Source organism: Camarhynchus parvulus, chromosome 21 (genome assembly GCF_901933205.1).
Source record: "Camarhynchus parvulus chromosome 21, STF_HiC, whole genome shotgun sequence".
Lineage (NCBI taxonomy): Eukaryota > Metazoa > Chordata > Aves > Passeriformes > Thraupidae > Camarhynchus > Camarhynchus parvulus.
Genome location: NC_044591.1, coordinates 361639 through 388968, shown reverse-complemented (window position 1 = coordinate 388968; position 27330 = coordinate 361639). Strand labels below are relative to the sequence as shown.

Below are 27330 nucleotides of genomic sequence, written 5' to 3'. Positions count from 1 at the left end.
TACACAGGGAAGTTCTCTGGGGGAAGAGCTCCCTGCAAATCTTAGAGATAAACTCGGATCAAGGGATCCACAGTGATGCTCCTGAACACAGAAAATGATGGACAGGGAGTTTATCTGAATTAGACAATAAAACTGGGAGCCCTCGTGCCCCAGGGGCAGAGGAAGTTTATTATCTGGTTTTATGCTGACTATTTCCTTCTAGCAAAGCACATGTGGACCCAAGTAATGAGGAATCATGGATCATGGAAGGGACCCACGGGACCAAATCCAACCCCTGGCCCTGCACAGACACCCCAACAATCCCAGCCTGTCCAAACCCTCTGGAGCTCTGGCAGCCCCAGGGCTGGGACCATTCCCTGGGCAGCCTGGGCAGTGCCAGCACCCTCTGGGGAAGAGCCTTTCCTGAGCTCCAGCCTGACACAGCTCCAGCCCTGCCCTGGGGTCCTGTCCCTGGTCATTGAGTTCCATGTGTAGCAACCAGACTCCAAAGGCAGCTGCCTCCAACACAAGAAGAGAACAAGGAGTAACAACCCCCACGTCCCAAGGCACCTGACTGACCCCAGGGTACCAATGGGTGAGGTTACAATTAAATTACATCTCTCCTTCTGTTACAATCCCTTAATAAACATTCCTTAATTAAAAGCATCTCAAATTGGGCTGCAGAAGATAGAAGCAGTGAATAAACATCATGGTTCTAACAGGATTATTCCAGCTCCTGTCGAAAGGATCCAAGATCATAAAAGAGGGGCTTGGGGATTGCCTAATAAACATGCCACAGATGGCAGGCAGACTTGCTTCCTGGCACACATTCCCAGACCTGAAGGTACTAAGGAATGTCTCCCTGCTATTACAAACACTAATTCAACGATGGTGACATTTTTGAGGAGCAGAATGAGACCACAAAACTCTCTTCACTTCAGGCACAGAACCAGATGGTAACAAGTTTCAGCTGGTACAATCTGTTCTGGATTTCAATCAGCCACCTAAAAGTCAAGGTCTCTGTGCACCAAGATCCAGGGAATTCAGCCCTCCTGCACTTTTGTTCACTTGGGTGTATCTCGACCTTTTCAGGAGCAGGTGAGGGATGTCCATAACTACAGCAGCTCCAGAGGAAGGTCCCCATCAGTGCTGTGGGATCCTCTGCTCCCTGGAGCTCCAGCATTCCAGCCCATCCCAAGAGGCAGCCGTGGGCAGGCAGCACCAATCTGCTCAGTGCACAGCGTGTTCTTAATGAGAGCTGAAGCTATCCCTGACTAGAGAGGAAATTCCTGGCAATTTGCTCCAAGTGTGGTTGTTTGATGCTTCCAAACTGAGGGCCTGGACTAAGAGAATCCCTCAGCATCCCACTGGAGCCCGCAGTTCTAAAGCTGAGGCAGAGAAAGGCAAGAGTCTTTTCCAAACCATTCACCCTCACACGCCAGAACCCACTGCACTTGTTCCTTGGGATCCTCCAAAACACCCCCAGGTCACAGGGGGATGAAACTGCCTTCTCCTGGAGCCCTAAGCTCTGCACACTGCCTCTGGAGGAGCCCTCTCCTCCTCTGTTCACCCCATGGGCAGAGGGAAGCTCCTTCCTGCTTCTCCCAGCCCAGCTGCCCTGGCTCCTGCTCCTGCTCTCCCATTATCCCATCCTACCATGGCTGCCCCATCCATCAGTGTCAGGCACTGGAATGGGGCAGATTCACAGCATTTCAGCTGCTCTCTGAGAGGGGCTCTGGGAATGCTCTCAGCCTGCTCTGGATTCTCCATCCATCATGGGATGGTGCCTGACTGTCAATCCAGGCCCTTCCTGAGCTCTGCATTACCTGCTCTGGGAGCCACATCCAAGGAGGAGCTGCTCTGCTCCTTTTCCAATGGCTTCTCCTCTCCTCCCCACACTAAGAAAGGGAATTGTGTCAACCCAGCCCTTTCTGCAGCCTCAAGGCAAGAGCAGAGGCAGAGGGGCCGTGCCCCTCCTCTCCCTGTCAGAATGAGAGAAAAACACGCAAAACCCAACAGGAATATGAAATTTTATGTGCTTGGGGCCACATCTGGCCATAACATCACTGCAGCAGCATGTGCTGTGCACTCCCCTGTGCCAGAGCTCAGCACTATGACTTCAAGGCCCTGGAATTTGGGAAGCAGAGATGCTGCCTGTTGCTGTAAAGATGGGGGTGTGGGACTGCTGCACATGGCTGCCAAGGCCTCCTCACTGTGCTGCACAAACTAATCCTCAGGGGCAGCAAAGTGCTGGAGGTGTCCCTTGGGAAAGCCTCAGAGGAGGTGGAGTAGGGAGCCCTGCTCTTGTTTTGGCTACATCAGATGGAAATGGTGGAGGAGGAAGAGAAAGGGCCACCCAACCACAGCACCACAGAACCAGCTGTTTCTGTCTGTTTAGATAAAGCTAAAGGAAACCAAACAAAGCTCCAACGTTCACTTGTACCTGACTTCTCAGGTTAAATACCCCATGCATTCCCTGATCCCTGGTTCCCAAACCCTCACTTTTCAGACCACTGGGCACAATGCTGTCATCTCATCACACACAAACTTCCAGTGACCTGCTCCAGCTCCTGGAGCTCCAGTAAGTGACAGCAATTCCTTTTATCACTTACTAGAATTCAAAATATCACCGCACCTGACGTGCTGGGACAGGCAGCTCTGGAGCAGCCAGGACAGTGAGGGGTCACTGGTGGAACCAAAGCATTTGTTAAATCACCTCCTCCTTCAGAGCATGGCTTCTGCCAAGGGTGGAGGGTCTGGAGGAGCCACACAAGGAGCAGCTGAGGGCACTTGGTGTGTTCAGCCTGGAGCAGAGGAGCCCCAGGGGAGCCCTCACTGGGGACAGCTCTGATCCCTGCCTGTGAGCAGGGACAGGACCCAGGGAAGGGCTGGAGCTGGGCCAGGGGGGTTTGGGTTGGAGCTCAGGAAAGGCTCTTCCCCAGAGGGTGCTGGCACTGCCCAGGCTGCCCAGGGAATGGTCCCAGCCCTGGGGCTGCCAGAGCTCCAGAGGGTTTGGGCAGGCTGGGATTGTTGGGGTGTCTGTGCAGGGCCAGGAGTTGGATTTGATCCTTGTGGGTCCCTTCCAGCTCAGGACATTCCATGATTCTGTGAGATCCCCTCTTCAAGAAACTCTAGAGCCTGAGGAGATGCTGAGATCCCACCTGGGTAACAGCAAGGAGAGACTCTGCTGAGCACTCAGAGCAATCTGCCCCACCACAGTGACACACATTCCACCTCTGCCCAAACTCCATTTAGTACCAGATGACATCCAAAGCCTCAAACACCCACCAGTATTTTCACTCACTACTGCCTCAAGAGCAGTCCCTACCTTGGAAAGACTCACTTTGATGAGTATTTATTAACTCAGGAGCCTGATGGAGAAATCAATGACCCTTAATCAGACTCTAATTCAAACAAAGTGGTCTTGTCCTTATCTTTTATGCACAAACACCCCCTTGCTATGTTAGGCACGACTGGACAAAGGCAAAGACAACCTTTGTTCAGTGTTCAATCATCAACGCAGTGTGGGTGGGTAAAATACAGTTATTTGTGGTTTATTGCTGTTAAAGGAATTAATCATAACACATTCATCTGAATCCCATGTCAGCCTGGGTCCCTTTATCTCTAAAGGGAAACAGCAGGATTTAAGATTGAAGGTGCCCATACAAAATTACTCAAAAATTACTCTCTCATTGCTTTCTCAAAGAAAGCAAATGAAAGAAAACATGATGGAAATTCACAAACTACAAGAGGTGTAGAAATAGGAAACCTCCATTCACCTCGTTCTTAACACAAGCACCAGGGTGTTCCCTGAAGCCCAGGGGAGACAAATCACAGATGGAATGAACAGGTTAAACTTCCATCCAAATCTCCCTTTAGCTTGGGAATTTCTTACCATAACAAAACACAGAAACTCAACTCCTGACAGGGTCCAAGTGAGATACACAGAAAAAATATTCAGAATATAAATTTACCCAAATCTCTAATAGTTCAAGAGTACAGAAAACTGTCCCTGGGGACAGGTTATTCTATAAAGCTTTGATCCCCTTTCAAGCCTTACTGGTGTCCCAAGTGCAGACACCTGCATTTTGGCTCTTCACAGAGCCCAGAATGATTTGGGTTGGATCAGTTTGCTCCAACTCTCCCCTGGCCATGGGCAGGGACAGCTTCCACCAGAGCAGGCTGCTCCAAGCCCTGTCCAGCCTGGCATCACCACCCAAGCCACCTTGAATGCCACCTCAGCAGGGATCCCCTGGAGGAAAGCTCTGCAGTGCCCACCCCTCTCTGGCCCCAAAGCTCCACCTGCCTCACACCTGGGCCTTGCTGCTCCTCCTGGCCCTCAGCACACCAGGGCTGGCTCCTCACAGGGGGAGCAGGGCCACCCTGGGACCCCCCAGGGCCCAGGAGGTCTGAGGTCACTGCAGCAGCACAGCAGGGACACAGGCTGACCCCCATTCCAAGAGGAAAGCAGCATTATCCAGCTGCCTGGAGATCTGGCACAGAGCCCACTCTCTATGGATGCACTGACTCCATGGAAAATATTAAGGGAAGAAGAGAAATCCCTTGGTTACAATAGATTTAAAGAGGCTGCCCAGAATGTTCTCTTCTTCCCCTCTCCTCTGCCACATGAGGTTTACCAGGAAGGAATGTCTTGATCCATGACAAAAGCCAGGCAGCATCTGAGGGCTTGCTCTGCAACCCTGCTGTGCCCTCCCTGTTCCCTGAACCTCAGCCCTCAGCCCAGAGCCTTTGCTCCCAAACCCTGCAGCTGGAGTGCAAGAACAGCCCCAACAGCACTAATGCAGCCTCTGATGTCCCAGCCATGGAGGATGAGCATCTGCACATCCCAAACACAACCACGAGTTTGTGCCCCATCATGCTTTATCTAGAGTGTGCATCATTCAGGTGAAGTGTTCCTTTCCTGACCTGTTTCCAGGCATCTCCTGCTCTGGGAGGTCAGCTGCAGTTTAGTGTTTCAGAGGCTGGCAGGGGGGCTTAGATCCACCTGAGGCTCCCCACATCACCTCTCCATTCCCAACCCACCCTTGGCCTCTCATCCTGCTCCTCTTCCTCAGAACAAACCCACTCTCCTTAACAGCTGACCTGCTCAGGCCTCCCTGCTTGATCCACACAAGTATAAATCCATCAAGAGCAGAGGGAACACCAGGCTTTCCTCTAGCTCACACCTCATTCCTTACACATCCCACTTTCCCCATCCCAGTATCTTTTATCTCCCTTTTTTTCTCAGCCCATTACCTGCCTCTTTTGCCCCCTCCTTTTTCAGATAAACTTCTCCACTCTCAAGTCAGCCCTGCAGAATATTTATCTAATAGAGGCTACAAAGAGGCCAATTTATTCCACATATCTCACTAAATTCTATTTCTCCATTCTTATTATAACTCCCATTTATCTCCTGTTCTGGACTTTTCTGTAACCAGCCCTTTGTCTCATCTCTTTTATGAGAAATCATTTGTGCAACTCGTTTTCCTGACCCATTTCTCAGAATTACAGAACTGCACCATCTTGTACAAAACTGCACCATCTTGATTTCCCCTTGGAAAATCCAGAAGTCAGGACACAGGGCACTTTTAGGGTGTTTAACCTGCAAGTCAGACCATGCCCCAAACTGCCTGATCCAACAGCAAAACACATTCCTCCTCATCCACAATTATTTTCTCTAATTTTTCAAGTTGTTTTTAGTTTCTGTTACGGACTCTAGAAGGAACTAATGCCTACTCAAAAAATATTCAGAATATAAATGAAAATACAAGTAATGCCTGTAAACTTGTATTTCATTTATTAATAATAATTTATACATTAATTATTTAAATACCAATAGCAATTGGTATTTAAATACCGATTTAATTTAATTTATAAATATGTAAATACCAATTTAAATTTCATTTATAAATTGGTATAAATATAAATAAATTGGTATAAATTTACCAATATAAATTTCATTTATAAATACCAATTGATGGCATTAGTGTGCTAATCTAAGTGCTGCTGATAAGTCACTCACTGCAAGGTTCAAGCCACACCTTCTACACTGGTCACAGATATCACAAGTCAGCTCCTTGTTGAGCAGAGAAGCTGAGGATGGCACAGGAGGGGAAGGGGGAGGCTGGGAATGCTCTGCTCCAACGCCAGGTCTTACCTGTGAGAGCCCAGGGGACGATGCATGTCCCGGTGGCGTTGCAGCAAGATTTGGGTGTCCCTTATTTATTTCATGTGCAGTGTAAGGGGATGGGGCAGGAGGACCCGGTTGTCTTGCTACTTGTGTTACCTGTGTGGAGATAAACTGTTAGTAAAACATTACATTAGTAATCAGTCTGCAGAGACTCCATTGTACATATCTAGAGAGAGAAAATAATATATACTTATCGAAGTGAAACACTGCCCAAGTTATTTAATTATTTATGTGATTCAGGAAAATGTGGAAGGATCAAAAAATCAGAGCACCAGCTGTAGTCACTGGTGGAAATGTGTGGGATCCCTCTGCCTTCAGGCCTGGGACCTTCTGATCCCTCCATGAGAAGCCATATTAAAAAAATATTGGGATTTTGCAAGGAGATTGTCTTGGTTTGATACACATTACCAGCACCAAAGTAAGGGGGAAATTTGCATATTCCCCTCCAAAAAGGAAAAACAAAGGACTGCAGAGAGGTCATGGTATCTGCAGGGGTTGCCACAAGCAAAGAATCAAACAGCAAAGCAAATCTTGCATATGTTTATCTCCTTTCTCAACTTCTATTAAAAATGCTCAACAAAACACATTAAGCAAAGCATTCGAAAAATGGCACACAAATATTTGCTCCACTTTACTATCTCCTCTAAGAACTGTTTTAAATATATTTTAGAGAGTGGCTATAATGAAAAAAAAAGGGGAATCAAAGGAAAAAAAGTCACACAACTATTGGGTGACACCTCCAGCTGTTCAACATAATTAAAATTTTGGCAGATTGGGTTAAAACCCACACTACTGAAATTCAGCATTTGCTTCTCACTGACCTTTTCCCATTCATTTGTTTGCTAAAAAGCACCACTTAATAATGGAATGGGTTGGGTTGGAAGGTACCTTAAATCCATCCAGTGCCACCCCTGCCATGGGCAGGGACACCTCCCACTGTCCCAGGCTGCTCCAAGCCCGGTCAGCCTGGCCTTGGGCACTGCCAGGGATCCAGGGGCAGCCCCAGCTGCTCTGGGCACCCTGTGCCAGGGCCTGCCCACCCTCCCAGGGGAGGATTTATCCCAATGTCCCATTTAACATTCCCCAGTCTGAGCTGAAGGCACCTGAAGCCCACACAGGTCTCTGGCACTGCACAGGCCAACGTGTGCATAAATGTCCCCAGCAGGGTAAAGGAGGCAGAAGGAAATTCCTGGCTCCTTTAATGAGTATTAGCTCCAAGCTCCAAGAGAGCAGAAGTCACGGAGTTCACCATTAAGTGCTTTTTCCAAGTCACTTTATTACACCCAGAGTGTCCACGCCTGTCGTTCCAGCTCCTAAACCACCACAGCAGCTGCGCCAGCCCCGAAATCCCAGGAAATCACAACGTGCAACAGCTCCAGGGCTTGGGAACGGGCCAGGAGCCTTCACCGAGGGAAGATTTACAGCCCCCGAGTGCTCATCAGAGGAAAGGGTGGGTCAGGCACAGAACCTCATCCTGTGTCCCCAACTGGATCCTTCCCTTCGCCAGGGATGAATCATCTCTTTTTCGGGCTGATCTCTCTTGGCAGGTGTGCGCACGCAGCCTCGGCTGGATCAGAGCCAGCCTCACACAGAGCTCCATAAAACTTTCCACAGCCCATCCCCGAGAAAATGAAAGTCTGTCCCATGACTCCTGTGTCAACCCTGAGAGAGCTGTCGTGTCAGTCATGCAGCACTCAGTGCTTGGGAGTGACTCTGGGCTGTGATGGATATCAAATAATGCGGCCAGGAGGGGGAGGAAGCACAGGCAACCCAAAACACAAGGAAATAATTCCTATCAACAGCCCCAGTGGCAGGCTGTGCTTCTGCTCCTCACCATTCTCCTCCAATGGCACTTCCTGGGGGAAAATAGAGGTTCTTTTGTGACAGCTGTGGGACTTCAACCACTGCCAGTTTTCACCTCCCTGCTCTCAGCAGTGCAAACACTGCTCCAGCTAAGGCTGGAGCCATCCAAAATCCTCTGCTCCAACAGCAGCCAAGCCCACACAGGGCTTTGCCCCTGCACTACCAATGCCCCAGGTCACTGTGAGCACGCAGCAGTCCTCCTCCTCCTGCTCAGAAATTACAACATGCAAATAGAATTGTGGAATAGAATCCCACAATCACCAAGGTTGGAAAGCCCTCCAATATCTAATCCAATCTAGTTCAACCATAAACCCTGCACTGCCAGGTCCACCCCTAAACCACGCTCCCGAGTGCCACATCCCCACACCTGAACACTTCCAGGGGTGGTGACTCCAGCACTGCCTTGGGGAAAATAACCTAAGCTGGAGGCTACTGAAAGACATCAAGAAATGCTCTCGTGATTGGATCTGAAATCTGGAAGCTGAACTGAGAGGAAAACTGCAGCTGCTTGAATGAGTCCATGAGATACCCTCATGCAGTGCAGCAGACACATGACAGACACAGGTCTGGACCTTCTAAAATTGGCTTGAAAGCCCAATGAAGGCAGCAGAACAATTATAAAATTGTACCAGCTTGATAGTTTGGCAGTAGCTCACTTGGAGAGTATCCTGTAGGAGCCTACCACTGATTTCCCAGGACCTCCTAAGTTTAGCCAAGTCTAGCTCGGTGCATCCAAACCAAGGACTGATGTTTGTTCCAGCAGAAGAAAAAGCACAGAGCCTTTCTCAGCAGCTACAGCAGCGTTGGTGTTTCCACACCTTCCTCTTCCTACAACAAATTATTTACAAATAAACTGAATTATAAGACATTGATTTTAATGTAAACAGGTAGTAAAGGAAGACAAACTTGCTGAATTTGTGTGTCTTTTTCAGTAATTTTTAACAAAGGTAAAAGGTAGAGACTGTCTAAGCTCATCACTCCTGGGGTATCTGCCCCCATAGAGCCCAGGGTGTGGTTTGCTGTTTCTTAAATGGTCTGAGATGACTATGGAAGCAAATATCCTCCTTAAATCTATAGGTTAAACTGTTCTCCTAAAAATGGATGTACAAAATTACATATTAATTTGCTAGGGCATCACCTTCTATTTTCCCTGAGTAGCAAGAGCTAATTTTAGTTTTCCAGAAGCCTTAATCCTGTATTTTAAAGGAAAAAGATAATGAAATACAAAATAAAACCTCAGTCTGGAATTCTTCTTCTCTTTCTGAGATTTTTTTACACCTTTTGGGTTTAGCATCTCATACGAGTTTGGGATTACTCTTTACCCTGTGGCTGCCCCATCTGTGAAGCGTCCAAGGCCAGGCTGGACAGGGCTTGGAGCACCCTGGGGTAATGGAAGGTGTCCCTGCCCATGGCAGCTGTGGCACTGCATGGGCTTTAAGGACCCTTCCAACCCAAACCATTCCATGATTCTAGGCAGGAGCAGGATGAGGCACTGAGGTTCCCTCCTGCACATCCCACAGCCTCGGCCTCCTGACCCAGATCCCTCCTTTAAGCACAGGGAGGCTGGAGCAGCTAATCCCCCCTAATCCCTTTTCTACAGGATTCACTTCACTGCAGGAAGATCCTTTCAAAGGACACAAATCATGGAACCTCTGCTGGGTGTGGAACACTCGGGGGGACCAAGGGGCACCCCAGGACAGAAAACAACCAAATACCCCAAGAGGCAATGAGGGTCAACCCTTAGTCCTTCAAAATCTGGGACAAGGGGGCTCTTCAGCACCTCACTGCCCCATTGCCTTCTTTGCCCCCAGCTGGAGTGAGCTGGGCACCCTGACAGGACGTGGTACCTGCTCCAAGGGCACATGAGGACAGCAATCACCGAGTGCCTTCAACGAGTGCTGGATCCTGCCCCACCACAGGGACCCTGCTCCAGGCTGCACCTGGCCAGGAGACTTCTCCCCACACAAACACACCTTGTTAACGCTCACTCCCAGTCAATTCTCATCCAGAAGTTGTTCACAGAAGCACAGAATGGTTTGGGTTGGAAGGGACCTTTAACTCATCCCATTCCATGGGCAGGAGCACCTTCCACTGGAGCAGGGTGCTCGGGGCCTCAGTGCTGCTCCTCAGCTCACGAGAATTTATCCCAGAGTAGTTTTGGTCAATCACAACATGCTACTAAAGCAGTTACAAACCTCCACCATAACCTGCCAAAACCAGTTATTTGTGCAAAGACAGGATGTCCATGAGCACCATCATTCTTCTTATCCAATTCCAGAGCTGTGCCTCGTGCTGAATGTTTGCTTCTGCTCCTTAATCTCATTTCCCATAGATTCAGCTCCATTCCCCTGGGTACAGGACAGGGGTGCCTGGTGGGATTTACACTCACCTTTTGTGCAGTTCCCTTCCTGTTAGAGGTTTACATCTTTTCAAAAAACTCACTTGAATATATTTCTTTGAAATAATTTACAACAAAAACAGAATTTCATTCTTTTGCCCCTTCTAAACTATGCAGGTTTTGGATCTTTCAGAGGCCACACAAGTAACCACCCTCATTTCTTGCAGTGTAGAGGATTTGGAAAAAGCAGGCAAGAAGCAGTTTACAGGACAACCCCCAAACCTTTATGTCCAAAAGTAGCTCTGCAACAGAGCATTCTCCATTACTGATGAGGGAAAATTATTACAAGGTTAGTTCATGGAAATAATTATTTCCAATTGTGGCTTGCTTTCATATAATTTTACTGCTGGACTTATTTATTAGAAAACCCAAACCAACAACCCATTCAGTATAACATGTCACAATAAATAAATAAAGATGACTTATGATGAATTTAGGTAGGTTTGGTTTTAATACCAGTATGATTTCCTTGATAAAGAGGTTCTACCAAAGCCTTGTTGTGAATTTTGAGCATCTCCAAGTTCTCAGACAAACTTCATCCCACTTGGCCTCTCCCTCACCTCCCACCTCTGTCCTACAGGAAAATTTGTTCCTCAGATTTAGTTTTATTATTAGGGCTCATAGTGGAAGCCACATGATTTTCCATTCCCATTTTTGTAGCTGTAGAGGGAAAAAAGAGCTCTGGAATGTGCAACCAAGGTCCTGATAATGCATGTGGAAAGGCACAGAAAGGATAATTGAATTATTTTTTCTCTTTATCTAACTAAAAACTGGGGGTTTATCTGTGGGTTGCCCATATCTCAAGTGATTTCTGCTCCCACCCCATGCATGATGTAGGGGAACAACACGGGGGCAGCTCAGAGTCACCACGTGGTGCTTCTGGACCCCAGAACTCTTCCCACACCAGCCATGCTCTGGAAAAACACATCTCTGGGAGTGATGATCCATAATCCACGTGGAATCCCACAGAGGATGTGCAAGCAAGTAAAATGCTGATGGGAAAAAGCAGCCCCTGGGTACTGAGGATGCACTTGAAGGTTGGGCTTGAAGATCTTGGAGGTTTTTTCCAACCTTCAAGATTCTGTAACCTCACAGTGCTCTTCAAAATGTCTGTTTAATGCAAACCCAGGCCTCAAACACATGGTGCTGTTCCTTGTGTAACGAACCACTGAGACCTTTCATGAATGAGTTTGTCAAGGCACTCCCATCATGTGCTTTTTCCATCCCAATTCATTTTTCCCTAGACTCCCTCTGAATCTGAAATCTGCCTGGGGCTTCAAATGGAAGCCTGAAAAGAACCCAGCCGAGAAATTTCTCTCCTTTCCCCAAAACATGAAATTTTCTCTCAAACTTTTGCATTCTCAGATCCTGGAACTGAGATATTTCCAGCCCTGTCTTCTATTCCTGGAACATAGCAAGGAATGATATTTTTCCACACTGAAAAGCTATTTTAGGTCATTCTTCACAGTTACTTTTCTATTTTACATTAATTTAAATTTTTACAGTCATATTTTCCCCACAGGCATCTGCATTATATCTTGGGAGGAAAGAAATGAAAAAAAATAACCTTCTTTAAAGGACTTCAGATATTTTCAAAGTGTTTTTTAAGTGTTGTATGGGGTATATAAAAGATAATACAAACTGAATTATTTATTAGAAGTGTTTGTACATTAATGTTCCCAGAATGGTTTGGGCTGGAAGGGACTTTAAAAGTTCATCTTGTTCAATGGCCAGGGACACCTCCCACTGTGCCAGGCTGCTCCAAGCCCTGTCCATCCTGGCCTTGGGCAGTGCCAGGGATCCAGGGGCAGCCCCAGCTGCTCTGGGCACCCTGTGCCAGGGCCTGCCCACCCTCCCAGGGAAGGATTTCTTCAGAATTTGTTCCTCTGGTTTTGCTTTTCTGCACACAAACATTTCTGTATCAGGTATTGGAACAGAGGGTGCCCACAGCCTGCAGCTGGGGTTTGTTGATTCACTGCCTCAAACCTCAGAACCTTCAACCCTTGCCAGCTGTGCCCCACCCAATCCAACTCCCCTGGATGGGAATCCATGGCCACCAGACCCCCCATGGCCACCCCTGAGTCCTTCTGCCCCTAGATCCACCTGAGCTGCTGCATTTCCAGGACCAATGGGCACTTGGCACTTTTACCCTTAATCCTGCCCAGAGCCCAGCTTAGCACCCCCGACAGCCCCAGCAGAGGAGGCATCACAAAACTCCTCTACAACCCAAAAAAGGGAAAGGCTAAATATCATCATTATCATTGAACCATCATGGAATGGTTTGGCTTGGGAGGGACTTGAATCCTCCTCATCCTGTTCCACCCCTGCCATGGCAGGGACACCTCCCACTGTCCCAGAGTGCTCCAAACCCTGCCCAGCCTGGCCTTGGGCACTGCCAGGGATCCAGGGGCAGCCAGAGCTGCTCTGGGCAAGAGATGCTCCAGCCCCAGGTGCCCCCAGGGAGCCAGAGCCAAGAACCCCATCCCCAGTCACTCCTGCAAACAGAGAAGGAGAAAACCTTGCACAGCAGCTTATGTTTCTGTATAAAACGTACTGAATTTATCCCATCTACAGCTTTTCTTCCTGTTTTCCAAATAATTAAAAGAGCAGCTTAAAAGCAGGGTTTTTTGGCATTAAAAATATTTGCACTATCCCAACCAGAAAAGCAAAATATGACTTTCCCAGGGCTGTGCTGATTTAGCAAAGCTTATAAATAACCCTGGGCTTCCAGCTATTGCCATTGGAAAAAAAAGAAATAGATAAAAGGAAAAGACTATCATGTTCACAAATAAACATCGCTGTTTCTAAGCTAAATTTCTACAATAATCAATATTATACATTAGCAATCATCTAGGACAGAGAGCCAAAGGCACCTATCCCAAATATTCTATTTACTATCAAAATATTTCTTCCTCTGTGCAATGGAATTTTTCACGTGAAAACAAATCTTTCTTGATTATTTTTCCTCATAAGAAGGTATTAGAAATGTGAAGCCACTAGTACACAAAAAAAAATCAGATTGTGAGATGCACAGGAAAGAGATGGAGTCACCCAGATGAAAATATGGCCAAAACACTGTCATTCCAGTGACACTCTCCTACTGGGAGAGTGGGAAAACCCACTCTCCAATATACTGAATAAAACTAGACACTTAAAAATAGCAATGGACCCACAAGTCTATCAAAGATTTCTCCCTTTCTTGCTCCTATGCAACTAAAAAGGTTCTTCATAAAATCACAGAATTATTAAGGTTGGAAAAGACCTCCAAGATCAAACCCAACGTTCCACCAATATCCCAATGCCCACAGGTGCCACATCCACCCATCTTTTGAACACTGCAAGGGATGTGACTCCACCACTGCCCTGGGCAGCCTGTGCCAGTGTCTGACCACGCTTTCAGCAAAGAGATTTTCCCAACATCCAGTGTGAGAGGTTCCCACGGCACAACTTGAGGCTGTGTCCCCTTGTCCTGTCCTTGTTCCCTGGGAGCAGAGCCCGACTTCCCCCTGGCTGCACTCTCCTGTCAGGGAGTTATGGAGAACCACAGGGTCCTCCCTTTTTTTCCTACTCACATGCCACCAAAAGAGTCTTTTTGAGCACCATTTATTTCAGGGGCAGAGGAAGCTGTATTTTCTCTGACGGCTGACTTCTGGCTGCCCTGGGGTTGTGGCCAGCCCTGACCCCACCCTGCCCCAGCCCCGTGGGTACTCACAGTGCTGTACACAGCCGAGACGGTCGGAGTGAAGATCCGATCCTCCAGGGGCTGCTGGACAGGACCTCGGGGGATTCTGCAACACAGCCAGTCAAGGAAAGCAGCGTGGAAGGCAGGGGACCCCTCCAGGGACACCCCACCCTGGAGGCACAGCCTGGCAGCTCCAGTCCCTCGGGATCTCCCACCCTGGGAACGAGGGAACCAACGCAAACTCCAATAATCCACAAAACCTTGGGTCTGTCCAGAGCGTCCCCCCCCCCAGCTCTGCTTCTGTTTGAAAGGGAAAAAGCCCCGGAGCCACAAGCCCTGAGCATTCAGAGGCAAACCCTGCAGATCAGCAGGGCACCGTGGACAATGGCAGCTCCTGTTCTGCCAAGCACGCAGCAATCCTGCTGGAATTGTTTCCTTGTTTGCCTCTCTTCACCCAGTGACTCCTTTCCTCATCCGCCCACCAAAAGAAAGGGCTGGCAGAGGGATGGGAGGTTTCCAGGAGCTGCTGCAGGGCGACTTAAAGGCAAATTGCAAGAGTTTTCTTAATTGTAAAGGCATTGTGGAAATCTAATGGGGGGAAAAAAAGGAAAAAACCTATGCACAAAAAAAAACCCCACAACAGAATCTGGATTATTTGTTGAATAAAATGGGGATGCAGGGATCCAAAACAATCAAAAAGCCTGACTTGGGTAACACCTTGTGGCCTCACACAGATCCAGACAATACCCAATACCCACTGTCATGGAAAAGGCACTTGCTGAAAAGTTTTCCTAAATGGCATAATCGATTTCACCTTTTTGCTGTTTATATTTTACACACCAAAATTTCACGGGAAATGAGAACAGCTGGATTGACTGAGGTTCTTGTACATATGGAAGGACAGAGATCTCACATGTTAATATACTTAAAAAGAAAATAGAGTCATTAAAACACTTAGATTTATTCTAACATGAAAAACACACTGCTAAGTTAAATACAGAGCCCAGATTAGTTTGAGTCGAGATTTCAAGAGACTCTTTGCACCCCAAGTTTGATCCCCAGATTAAAGCTGCTGCCCAAAGCTTTGCAGGGACCAACACCACAGTGACAGAACAGACCCTGCCGGTGCTCACACAACTCAACAGCCACCCCAACTCCACAATCCCAACTATTCCCCTTAAAATGGACCAAATGTTAAGGCTGAAGTAAGGACTGCTCAGACACAAGCTGCTCTGCCCCTGCCCACTGCTCACAGCACGTCCCAGCTGGATCAGCTCCTCCTCCAGCAGCACTGAGGCAAATTTACAGCACCAGAAACACACAGACAGAATTAAATTTATAACCTCGCTCTGCTCTGGCTCTGAACTCGTCGCTAAAAAGCTCCTCCTCACCAAACAGGCTCAGAAGTCGCTCTAAAACCACTCAGTTTTGTTACAGATTCAATGTTTGAGCACCAAACACAACAAAAAGCTGCTTGATGGGATTATGCTGGGAAGAGCCCAGCCCTGACCTTCACAACACCTCTGCAGGGGGGCCCTGGGCTGTCACTGTGGCAGGTGACAGGGGACAGCCCAGGGCCACCTCCAGGGCAGGAGAACCAGGAATGGGATCTGGTCCCTCTGGTGCCCAGGCTGGTGCTCATTCACCCTACATCTCTTTTTGCCTTTTTTTAACGATGGCACGAATTCATTAGCAGGGTCTAAAGCTCATCTGCACTTAGCTCATCTGCCAGCTCAGGCCCAAGTGGTGTCATTTGATAAACAGAGAGGTTTTTAACAACCAAATGGGATTTAAAACCCTGACTCAGCCAAACAACAGTAACATTTGTCACAAACTTCAACAGAGTCACTCCCAGCCTTCATGCCAAGGATCTTGCATTCACCCCCAAGTTTTGGAAAATAACAACAAAAAAGCCAAAATCTGGGACAGAAGGATTAAAACACACTGGAAGATGGAATGAAAACTCAAATTTCCTGCTGTAGCACCACTCCCTCTCCCCCAGAACATCCCTATGACAGGGATGACAGCCCAAGGCCCGGGATGGAGCTGCCCCCCTTGTGTCACAGCTGAGATTTCCCTTCTCCAGGCACTCCTGACAATTCACTGAAGCAATCTCTGCTTCAAAAGGGATCATTCCTGAGTTTGGAAAAACGGTTTCATCCCTGACAAGGTTGGGATTTATTTTCTTATTTTAGAACTTATATAAGCCAGGAGGAAATAATCTTCTTTGAGCAGAGCAACCGCTCTTTTTGCACCCAGGAAGAGCTGCCTGAAGGAAGGAGCAGTTTAGATGGATTTGCAGAGTTTGGAGTCACTGTTTAAGATCTCTCCTAGGAAGGGAAGATTCTCATCAGATCCAGAAGAAACCTTTTAAGCCCTTTTTGCAAAAGGATTTGACCTGGACACAAGACTGATAGGAACAAAATGCCTCCAATTCCAGTAAGCCTTAATGAAATAATGGTTGGAGAAAGTGATTATTTCCAGCATCTAACTTGTGGCATCCACAGACTGACTCTGCAAGAAGTTGGGCAAGTGGAAAGGCTCCTGCTTCCCTGAGAGGAGCTGGACCAGTGGAGAGATTCCAGCTTCCCTGAAAGGAGCTGGGCAAGTGGAAAGGCTCTTGGTTCCCACCAAGCCTCTTGGAGCTTGTTCCTGCTCCCCAGTGGGCATCACCACCTTCCCTCTCCCTCCACCTGCCAAAAGAGCCTGTCCTGGGATCACAGCTGCTGTCACTGGGGGAGAAGTGAGCCAGGGTGACAGCAAAATTCATCACGACTTGTGCTGGTGAGGCTCTTCCAGGAAAGGGTTAAGTGACAGCATGGATACTCCAGCAAGGGAGGTGAACGGGTCAGGGCAGGCAGGTGGGAAGCAGAACCTCATCCAGCAGCATCATTCCATCCCCATGCACATCCACACCCACACCCACAGCACCCCCAGGGCATTCACTCATCTGCTCTCACACACAGATTGTGGTGCCACTGGGGCTGCACATCCCAAAATGCAGCACAAGCCTTGGGATTGCTGCCCTCAGGCTGCCCCAGCACAGCCAGGTGAGTGCAGGAGGGAGAGTCCAGCCAGCCCAGCCCCACTGCAGTGCTGGATTCACCACAGCCAGGAGCACCAGGGACAGCCCTGAGTAATTCAGGCAGCTCTTCTGTGTTACTACCCTGCTGTGCTGAGATCCAATTCAGGAGCATCCTGTGCCCTCCCTCTTCCTCCCCCTCCTCCTCCCCTATATCCTGCCACCCACATCACTGATTTGGGCAACTATGCTCCAAAATCATCCAGGAGGGTGGGAAGGGAGAGGGAGTGGAGAAAAAGCAAAGAAAATCCAAACCTCACACAGTTTTCACAGCTCCTTCCACAGGGAGAAGAGACGAGGAGAGCAATGAAGCAGAAAAGCAGAAGCAAGGAGACTCTGTTAAATCCAAGAACCTCTTAAAGCACCATCAGTTGGTAAAGTGGAACTGCAGCTTCTGCTCTGCTCGTGTCAGGCTGAACAACTCCTCAGAGCTCTCCCTGCTCCATCAGCATCACTCCAGGATCTGGGAGAGAGGGATGGCAACCCTGCCAGTACCAGCGCTGGATCCTCCTCGTCGCTGTTCCGGGCTCATTACCTCATGAAATATATATCTAAAATCTCACCTAAGTGAGATACTTCTGGCAGATTCATAAATACAGGCACAGATGCAATGGGTCTTCCACCTAGTCCCCATCTGGCTGCAGCAGTGATTACAAGCTGGGGAATTTCAGGAGCTATTATAGACCCAGTGGGAGAAGGAATGCTGGCTGGAAACCACACAGAATTTTTCTGGAAATGAAAAATCTCCTTAAAAAGAGGAGGATCTCTGTTAATTAGACAGCGACGGCCACACTCTGAGGAGAGGGGAATATGTGACTTCTCTGTAAAGCGATTAAGGAAAAAAAATCCAGCCTGGAGCTGCTGGAGCAATCAGTGACACTGCCAAATGCTGAGTGAAATGACAGTCAGCAGGAATTCCTTGCAGAAATCTCCTCCTTCTATCACATTTCTCTGCTTGTTCCAATCATACTACAGAACTGTGATTCTGCGAGATTTCTGTGTGCTGTTACAGACCTGGAAACACACACCAAAACCAGCCCTTCCAGCAGGAATTTGTACAGCTTTCTCTGCTCCACCGAGATTGCAGGAATTCAGAGAGAACATTATTCCATTTTCTCCCAAAATGGATTCATTTTCCCTCGAATGGTGCTTTTCACCTAAGCTCATTTCAGCAACTAGCAACCATTTTACCCAAGCACCACTGACCTCTCCTCCCCTTCCAGCTCACAGCTCTGAGGAAGCACCTCTTCCCAGGAATAGAAACACCCACAGTACTCACAGGCACCTATGCAAACACCTTACACAAAACCATTCCAGAACTCCTGATTTTCCTCCCTGCCCAGAAATGGAGCCAGTCTCCCACTAATTTCCCCAGGGTTATGTAATCCCCACACGTATCCCCACTTGTACTGAAACTGTGCATTAAAAATCCCAAGGAAAAACTGCCAAGCAAGATTACAGAAGGGCAAGAAACCACAAAGAATTTGAGCATTTCTTTCAGCTTTTTGGAGCAAGGAATCTATAAAACCCAAGTATGCATGGATGTGACAGCAGGGAGCTTTCCAGGAGTATGTTTCTCCTCTGCAGCCTCTTCTCTATTCACCATACAATTAAAATGCAGGAGGTGAACATCCCAACAGCAGCAACACTTCACTGAGCCAGCTGGGTAACACAAGGCTCTGAAAAGGTTCAAAGGGAAAAGCTCTGCCAGTCACAGCAGCTGAAACTTCCCTGGCATCACCTCATCCTTCCCAGCTCCACCATCCTCCACTTGCAGGGCCGAGCCTTTTGTACGGCGCGCTCAGTCCTACCTGGCAGGGAGCTCCAGCAGGGAGATCCAGGGAACTCTGTCAGTGAGATCCAGAAAGCTCTATCAGTGAGATTCCAGAGAGCTCTGCCAGTGAGATCCTGGAGGGCTCTGTCAGTGAGATCCAGAGAGCTCTGTCAGTGAGAGCCTGGAGAGCTCTGTCAGTGAGAGCCTGGAGAGCTCTGTCAGTGAGAGCGGAGAGCCCAGAGAGCAATGTCAGTGAGATCCCAGAGAGCTCTATCAGTGAGATCCTGGAGAGCTCTGTCAGGGAGATCCCAGAGAGCTCTGGCAGTGAGATCCTAGAGGGCTCTATCAGTGAGATCCCAGAGAGCTCTGGCAGTGAGAGCCTGGAGAGCTCTGGCAGTGAGATCCTGGAGAGCTCTGGCAGTGAGGTACCAGAGAGCTCTGTCAGGGAGATCCCAGAGAGCTGTGGCAGTGAGATTCCAGAGAGCTCTGTCAGTGAGATCCTGGAGAGCTCTGGCAGTGAGATCCTGGAGAGCTCTGGCAGTGAGGTACCGGAGAGCTCTGTCAGTGAGGTACCAGAGAGCTCTGGCAGTGAGAGCCCGGAGAGCTCTGGCGTGAGATGAGAGTCTGGCAGTAGGTCCAGAGAGCTCTGTCAGGGAGATCCCAGAGAGCTGTGGCAGTGAGATTCCAGAGAGCTCTGTCAGTGAGATCCAGAAAGCTCTATCAGTGAGATCCCGGAGAGCTCTGTCAGTGAGATCCCAGAGAGCTCTGGCCGTGAGCTGGCTCAGCGCCGCATCCTCTCCCTGCATCCATCAGCGAAGCTCATGGCTACATCCCCTCACAGCCTCATCCCCTCACAGCCTCATCATCCCCTCACAGCCTCATCCCACCCGTGCCATGCTGGGCTGGCTCCGGAGCTCTCCCTGCCCATCCCCGCCCGAGCTCTTAAAGCGGCAGCGCGGGGGGAGCTCCTGGGCTCGGTACCCGAGCGCGGCAGCCCCGCTGCCATCGCTGCTTCCCCGACCTCCGGGCTGTGCCACGAGGAACAGGGATGGGAGGCAGCATCGTGCTCCTCTCAGCAAGTTGATAGGGGATAATAATCAAGCCAAGCTTGTAAAGGAAAGGGTAAGGGAGAAAGATTAACTCCCCCACAGCACAGAGTGGTTTGGAAAGCTGCACGGCAATGAATGAGGAGCTCAGAAAGCATCAGTGCTCCCTATCAGAAGAATTAAATCTCAGCACAAACTCCTCAGCAGGAAATTTTGCAGCTTGTTTTCCCTCAGCTTTCATCTTACTACTCCCAAATGTAGCACCACAAACTCCTTTACTTAGCAACTACTTCAGCAATCAATTTTCCCTTCAAAATCAATCCCTCTTTTGACAGATCACGTTTCAGAAGCTCGAGGAAGGAATGCTGGCAAAGCAAACTACAGCATTTAGAAGACAAAACAACAACAAAATCCCAAAGCAAACTCCACCAACTGACACATTACCTGGGAAAAATTAAAATATATAAGATCAAAACAGTGTCATCATCTCTCCGTGCTGAAATGTGACAACCAAACTGACTTCTTCCAAGGAGAAATAAAATTCAAGTTACAAAGCAAGTAACTCCAAACTTAGGGATGTTGCCTGGGTGACCATAATTTAGTCCTCCGGTGTATCTGCAGAATCCAGCCCCTCATTATAGAGGCCCACGCCGATTTCCCCTGTTCCCTGTCACCTCCACATTTTAAGCTCTTACAGGACTCGAGCACCCTGACCCTTCACAGCTGAGCTGCTCTTGCTCATAACAAATGAGAGAGAATTAATACTACAAAAATCAAGACCAACATAACTCAAGGACTTTGGAAAACATTTGAAGACCCCACCTAATAAGAGGCTGACCCTCCCTAACCATTTCCTGCTTCCATCCAATGACATATCCCATGTCCCTTCCTTGCAGAGATCATATTTTACTTTAGGATGTGTTTGGGTGGGGTTTTTTGTCTGTTCGGGGTTTTTTTTTTAGTGGATTCCCAACAAGGGGATCAGGCCTTTTGGCTGAGTCTTAAGGAATGAGGTGGCCTCTGTATGCAAAGAGTGCTTTTATTTCCGTTTTCTCAGCTGGATGCAACTGCTCTTGCACAATGTGATGGGATGTCAAAACAAAGCACAATTCTGAGCCCTGACTATACCACAGGTCAAGCTCCAGTGGGGCACTGGTGTTTCAGTGTTTGGTGTTTCTTGTTACTATACCAGGGAAAAACAAGCACAACTTTTTGCTGGCACGAGCACTCAGGAATATGGTCATGGTTAAGAGCTGCAGGTGAGGAATTCCTTAAAAGCCCATGGCAGCTTTACACCAATAATTAATTCTGATCTAAGGACTATTTCTGGCGAGTCAAATGTTTTAAAAACAAAGGAATGCAATAAAAAGTGTTTGCAAAGTGGCAAAAATGGAGTTCATGGTTTAAAAGTACCAGAATTTTTAACAGAGCAGTACATCATCCCTGTCAAGAGATGGAAAACGTCAGGGTCTGCCACTTTCCAGAACGACTTATCCCCAGAAGGGATCTGATGGCAAAAGCCATTATTAAGCTTGTTTCAACATTTTATGGCCCAGTATAAAGCTCCTTGGTGCCACATGTGTAGTCAATGTTCACAGCCCAACTGCCATTTATCAGACATATAAATTTTAAGTGGATCAATGAAGTGTTTGTACAAACAACCTCTTTAATCCTTCATGTGTTTTGTGTATTAAACTGCATCACTGAACTCTCTTTAAATTCCTGTTTATGGGCTATTTTATACTTGGAACAAAACCTTAAATAAGGTATTTATCTTCTCCTTTTGTACCAGAAATGCACTTACATAAATATTGTTGATGTTTCACCACTCCTTTATTGCCTTGTTCAAAATCCCTGACTGCAGGACTTGTTCCTTGCTCCCCAACTGAACTCTGAGATGATGACTGGAAGTTATCATCCTGTCCATCCCTCTGCATTAAGTGCTCCTCATTAAATCATCCTCCCCAAGCTCTGTCTGGATCCAAATGTTACATTGAGGCTTTCCCTGCTTATCCCAGCTAATTCCATGCTCTAAATGAACATTCTCCTCATAACAAAACTTGCCTCAAAATACATCTTGAGCTTTTTACCTAATTATGTATCATTAATCTCAGCATCAGCTTCCAAATAATCCCAAACACTGCCTTTCCCTGCTGTCTGCCACACAAAGCATGAAGCTGAATGGGAACAGGAGAGCTTTCCAAAGACAAGGGGCACACAAATCCCCATGAACCTCAAAGCCTGTCGGAAAAGCTTTCCAGGGCTGAAAACTGCAGCTTGAAAGGAAAATATGACCTTCAAAAGCTGACTGAACAGCGTGCTGTCCCTCTCCTGCCCCCAGCATCCTGCTGCTGCTCAGAGTCCTGCTCCCCTCCCTCAGGGAGTCCCACCACGTTTTGGTTGGCACATGCGACTGCACGGCCCACGTCAGGCAGAGCCCACCTGGCACATCCCCAGCCCTTCTGTGTGAGCAGCCACAGCCACAGTGCACATCCTGTTTGTACCCCAGCATGTCTCCAAATCCTCCAACTCACATCCCTTTAAATATCCGCTCCACAACACAGCCCAGGATCCCAGACTGGTTTGGGTTCTGAGGGTCCTCACAGCCCATCCAGTCCCACCCCTGCCATGGGCAGGGACACCTCCCACTATCCCAGGTCACTTCCAAGCCCTGTCCAGCCTGGCATTGGACACTGCCAGGGATGAAGCAGCCACAGCTGTTCTGGGCACCCTGTGCCAGGGCCTGCCCAGCCTCACAAGGAAGAGTTTCTGCCCAGTATTCCATCTATCCCTGCCCTCTGGCAGTGGGAAGCCATTCCCCTTTGTCCTGTATAAAAAACCCCCTTCCCCTCATCCCTTCCCTTCCATCTTTGGTCCACGTGTGATAATCTCACAGTCAAGCCAAATGGGAATGCCAAAGGAAAGCTGGGGGAAGGTAACAGAAAAAAAAATCCCTTTGTTGCAAATTATCTGTATTCCCAGCATCCCACTGATTCCATGATGCTTTCAAACACAAACCAGCAATATTGGGAGCACCAGCTGCAATAGTTCCACCTGCAGACAAGCACCTAATTAGCCAGAGCTCATTACTTCCAGGCTCAGTTTTGCATCTCTAAATTACCCAGCACTGAGACAGCTCACCCGCACTAAATCAGCCCAGACCTCACCTCACCCCGGGGGCTGGCAGGACCCACCCACCAGCCGACGGCACAAAATCCCAATCAATTCTTCTGCCCGATACAAATGTGTTTCTAAGGGCAACCTGATTTTGTTAGTTCATCTCTGTCTCCCTCCACTGCAACCTCAGCATGGAGGCAAAGTGGCTATTTTCAGCTGAGACCCGGAGAGGTTGTTTGGGGTGGAAGAAATTGTGTCTAAACCCTGCTAATCCTGCTGGGATTCTCCTTGAGGTGGGTGGGGGACGTGTCTGGAGGTGACACACGCAATATTTCTGTAACTCTGAACTTTGAGGTGTATTTTCAATGCTCCCAGAAGTGTTCACAGCACAGCCTGAATAAGGTTAAATCCACGTTTCAACCCAGCTGTGAAGTATCAGTAATTACCAAAATAAAGCCATGGAGGCTCCATGGGTTGTGCCTGTGCCAGCTCAGGTAACAAAGTGAACGACGTGCCAGGACAGCATCTCTTGCTCTGCTACAGGCAACTTCTCACCAGCTGACTCGTCCTCTTTCCTCCATAAAACACCAGCCACTTCCATATCTTTCAATTCACATTTTATTCTCAAAATATATGGACTCTTCTAAGAAATGAAAAAGTCAATACATCTCATCAGCTCCCTTCAGCTGGAAATCATGGCATTGCCACAGAGAGGCAACAGCATCACAGGGAATGTGCCAATGAAGCCTTAAAATTCCATTAATTTTAGGAGGGTTATTTATGATTGTACTTGTTCATGTTAATTGAAATTCCCATTAGGCTGCAGAAAACAGGCAACGCTCAGGAGCCTGGAGCAGCCCTGTTTGTCTTCCAACAGACCCTGCTGCTCCAAGTGATTCCTCACGGATCTCTAGCCACAACCCCAGGACAGGCACCTTATAAAGAGCCCAAAATATTAAGATGGGGGGAAAAGACTCAACAAGGTGGGCTCTGGAGACTCCAGCTGAATTCTGGAGAATCATCTCTAAGTTACAGAGGACTATGGTGGGTCAACATCCCATGGAGAAATTCCAGATGAGGCCTGAACTCCAAAATGCACTCAATAAATTGGAAGCAGAGCTGTGTTACACCAGCAGCACACACACCCAGCCAGCTCAGAACAGCCAGGCCCCAAAACAGCCCTAAAGTCCCAGGCAGGGCAATGCCAGGAAGTTGGGCTCATGCTATGTGATATAGGGCTAAATACCTCCTAAAATTCCATGAAATTACTATAGATCTCTGCTGGAGCTGTGCTGCTCTCAGGGATGAAGCTTTTCTTTGCTTTCTGCCCAAGGAGAGAGCCAAGGCACGGGAATGAAGGATTTTGGTGCTGCTGCTTTTTACATCCATATATTAAAGGCAAACCTGATTTTTGTTTGTCATTTTAAGGTTTACACCAAGATATCATTTCTTTACTTCTTAAAACAAGTACCAAGTGATCAAAACACAGAGTCAGAGCAGTCAGGGTATGTTTGTAAGGATCCTAAAATGTGTAAATGCACCTTTGCAGGTGATTCACAGGGAAAGGATTTAATCAGAGGATGGAGGTTTGATGGGACTGGAGAAGGAGGAGCAGGTACACACCCTCAGGAAGGAGCTGAGGCAGTGCTGTGCTGTACCATAACCACACATCTACCCAAGCAACGCTCTGACTCCAGGCCACAAGGGGGTTTTTGAAGATGCTGTTCCCCACACCCATGTGCATCTCTTCTAGGAGCACAACCCACTCTGAAAGCAGCAGCTCACTCATCTGGAAGCACAAGGGATAAAAAGACCTCAGTAAGATAAGGGTAATAAGAAACAGCTTTTAGTTTTGCCCTTCCCAATTACAGGAGAGCCACCAAGCCACCCTTGGTGCACCATCCCCCAGGGGCTGACCAGACCTGACCACACTAGCAATGAACAATCTGAAGGCTGCAAATACAGATGCAAATGTTAAAATCATCCAAACTGAGTGAGCAGCAGGCTTTCAGTTGACCAGAGACAGTGACATTTCTTCTAAAATTGTTCTCATAGTCAGCAGCAGCTGCTAAATCACTTTCTCTACTCTGAGACAAGCCAAACATCTGCACATTCTCACAAAGGCAGGAGGTCTCCTATAGAAAATGCTGGAGTGGCCACAGTTCCTGGCTTGGCTGCTCCAGACAGGGCTTGGAGCAACCTGGGACAGTTCAAGGTGTCCTGCCTGTGGCACCAGATGAGATTTAAGGTCCCTCCCAGCCCAAACTACTCTGGGCTTCTATATAACCCATTTAAACAGGAGAAACCTTCATGATTTCCTGATGAAGAAGCTTTTCCAGACCTTCTCACATCCCAAAATAATTAGTATTTTAGTGGCAGTTCACAAGCCTAAATAGCTCAGCTGCTTCTTTTAATTAGAAGATTTTTATGCAACTATTGCACCCCTGCTATTCCCTGAAATGAGACAAAGCTCTGAAGCTCCCCTGCCACTGAAATACTTATTTTGTGGCCCTGACAAAAAAAAAAATCCCTTTTAGTGTCAGCCAACAGACTGCCTATCTCTACAACACCACCTCACCCTGCTGCCCTTCCAACACAAAAAATTCTCATCTGTCTACTCAAGTAAAATGAATGTAATAAATAATATTAATTCTAACAACAACAACAACATTAATAATAATAATAATAATAATAATGATAATTTATTGTGCAAGTGACTGAAGTCAGTGTCTGTTACTATTTTACATGGCTCTTACACTGCACATCTCATGCTTTCAAAACACAAGGGACAATCCTGGATCAGAACCAGAAAAAGCTGGAAAAAAGCCCAAGTCCTCCATCCTGCAATTCCTCCATCCATCCATGCCTGGGGGGCCAGGTAGGGAAAGAAACAGACACTTCCAAGGTGCTGCAAGCTGTAGGTCTAAAAGCTTCCCCTTGCAGCCTCCACTTCCATGGAGCATTGTTTAGAAACCTTCTGGAGCACGGTTAATTAGAGGGGTAAAGGGGAATAATTTCAGGTCATGGGGTAGCCCCAGTGTCCCTGGGAAAAGGGAAGAAAACCAAGGCATGGTTCCCTGAGGGCACAGTGCTTCCCTTTCCCCTCCCACAGGTCAGCTTCCATGGGATCCTAAACCTACCTCACTGCCAAACATTGGCCCCCACAGCTTCTGCCAGCTCCCTCAGCAAGGAATAACGTTCCTCAGAAAGGACTAAAGATCACAAGATTCCTTGGTGAACCAGCTCAGCCTGGTGATTCAAGAGAAAACTATTTTTTTTCCTTGGCTGGGTGAAGTTTTCCATGGATTCTGTGAGCTGATTTAAATCACCAAACACTCACATGATCATCACATCTGAGACCAGGGTGCAGCCAGCCCAGTCAGCAAAGGCAGATCCACCCTTCCCACTGCAGCTCAGAGGGACATCTCTAATCCCAACACAAAACCACATCCATGAAAGCACCCCCAGAAGATCCTAAACCCACCCTGTGAACCAGAGGCTGGTGCCTTTCTCAGCCAGGCAGAGCTCCCTGTCCTGCTCTGTGGCTTTGCCTCCTTTGCATTCCAATGGAGGGACTGGCTATGGCTACACACCAGGCCCTTCCTACACGCCAGCTCTTCCCTTCTCCTGTGTTTCCACACCTCCACTACAGTCCTGATGGAGCCAGGAGACCGCCCTGAGGGGCCAAAGTAGATTTTGAGTGTATGAGAAAGGAAGTAAAGCAATGGGCATGAGCACAGCAGCTGGAGTCACAAGGAGCCCTGTGATTCTCCAGGATTATTTTAGTCCTTCATGTGAGATGGCAGGGAGGTGAATCTTGGTAGGATGTGGCTTGTTCCTTAGGGATGGGGTCTGTCTAGGTGAAGGGAAGTGGTGCAGAGCAAATGAGCAAGAACCAACACAGACACCACAAGGACCACTTGAGCCTCAAGGCAATTCAGGCCTCAGGACAGGACACAAAACTTGTCATGCATTTACCAAAGAAAAAATAAGGACATGGGGAAAGCAACACTTTATCTGAGTACAGATTTCCCACTGCTTCCCTTCAACACTGAGATTGGTCTCTATGCTACCACCTGATTCTTTAATGAGCAATTCATTTCAGTGCCATTAGTTCATTAGCACACTGAAGCTTTCGGATGTTTTACATACCACCTTGAACGTGTCAGCTCTTGCCCCCTCTGCAAAGACACTTTGGG

At 48.0% G+C, this 27330-nt stretch overlaps 1 protein-coding gene across 1 annotated transcript in view; it reads right to left on the bottom strand.

Moving 5' to 3' along the window:
- The window catches only part of EIF4G3 (eukaryotic translation initiation factor 4 gamma 3), a 146586-nt gene that overhangs the window by 90874 nt on the left and 28382 nt on the right, over positions 1-27330 (bottom strand). Inside the window, 2 exon segments of the mRNA XM_030963703.1 lie at positions 6137-6265; positions 14143-14218. Of these exon segments, the coding sequence (XP_030819563.1) occupies positions 6137-6265; positions 14143-14218 (205 nt within the window).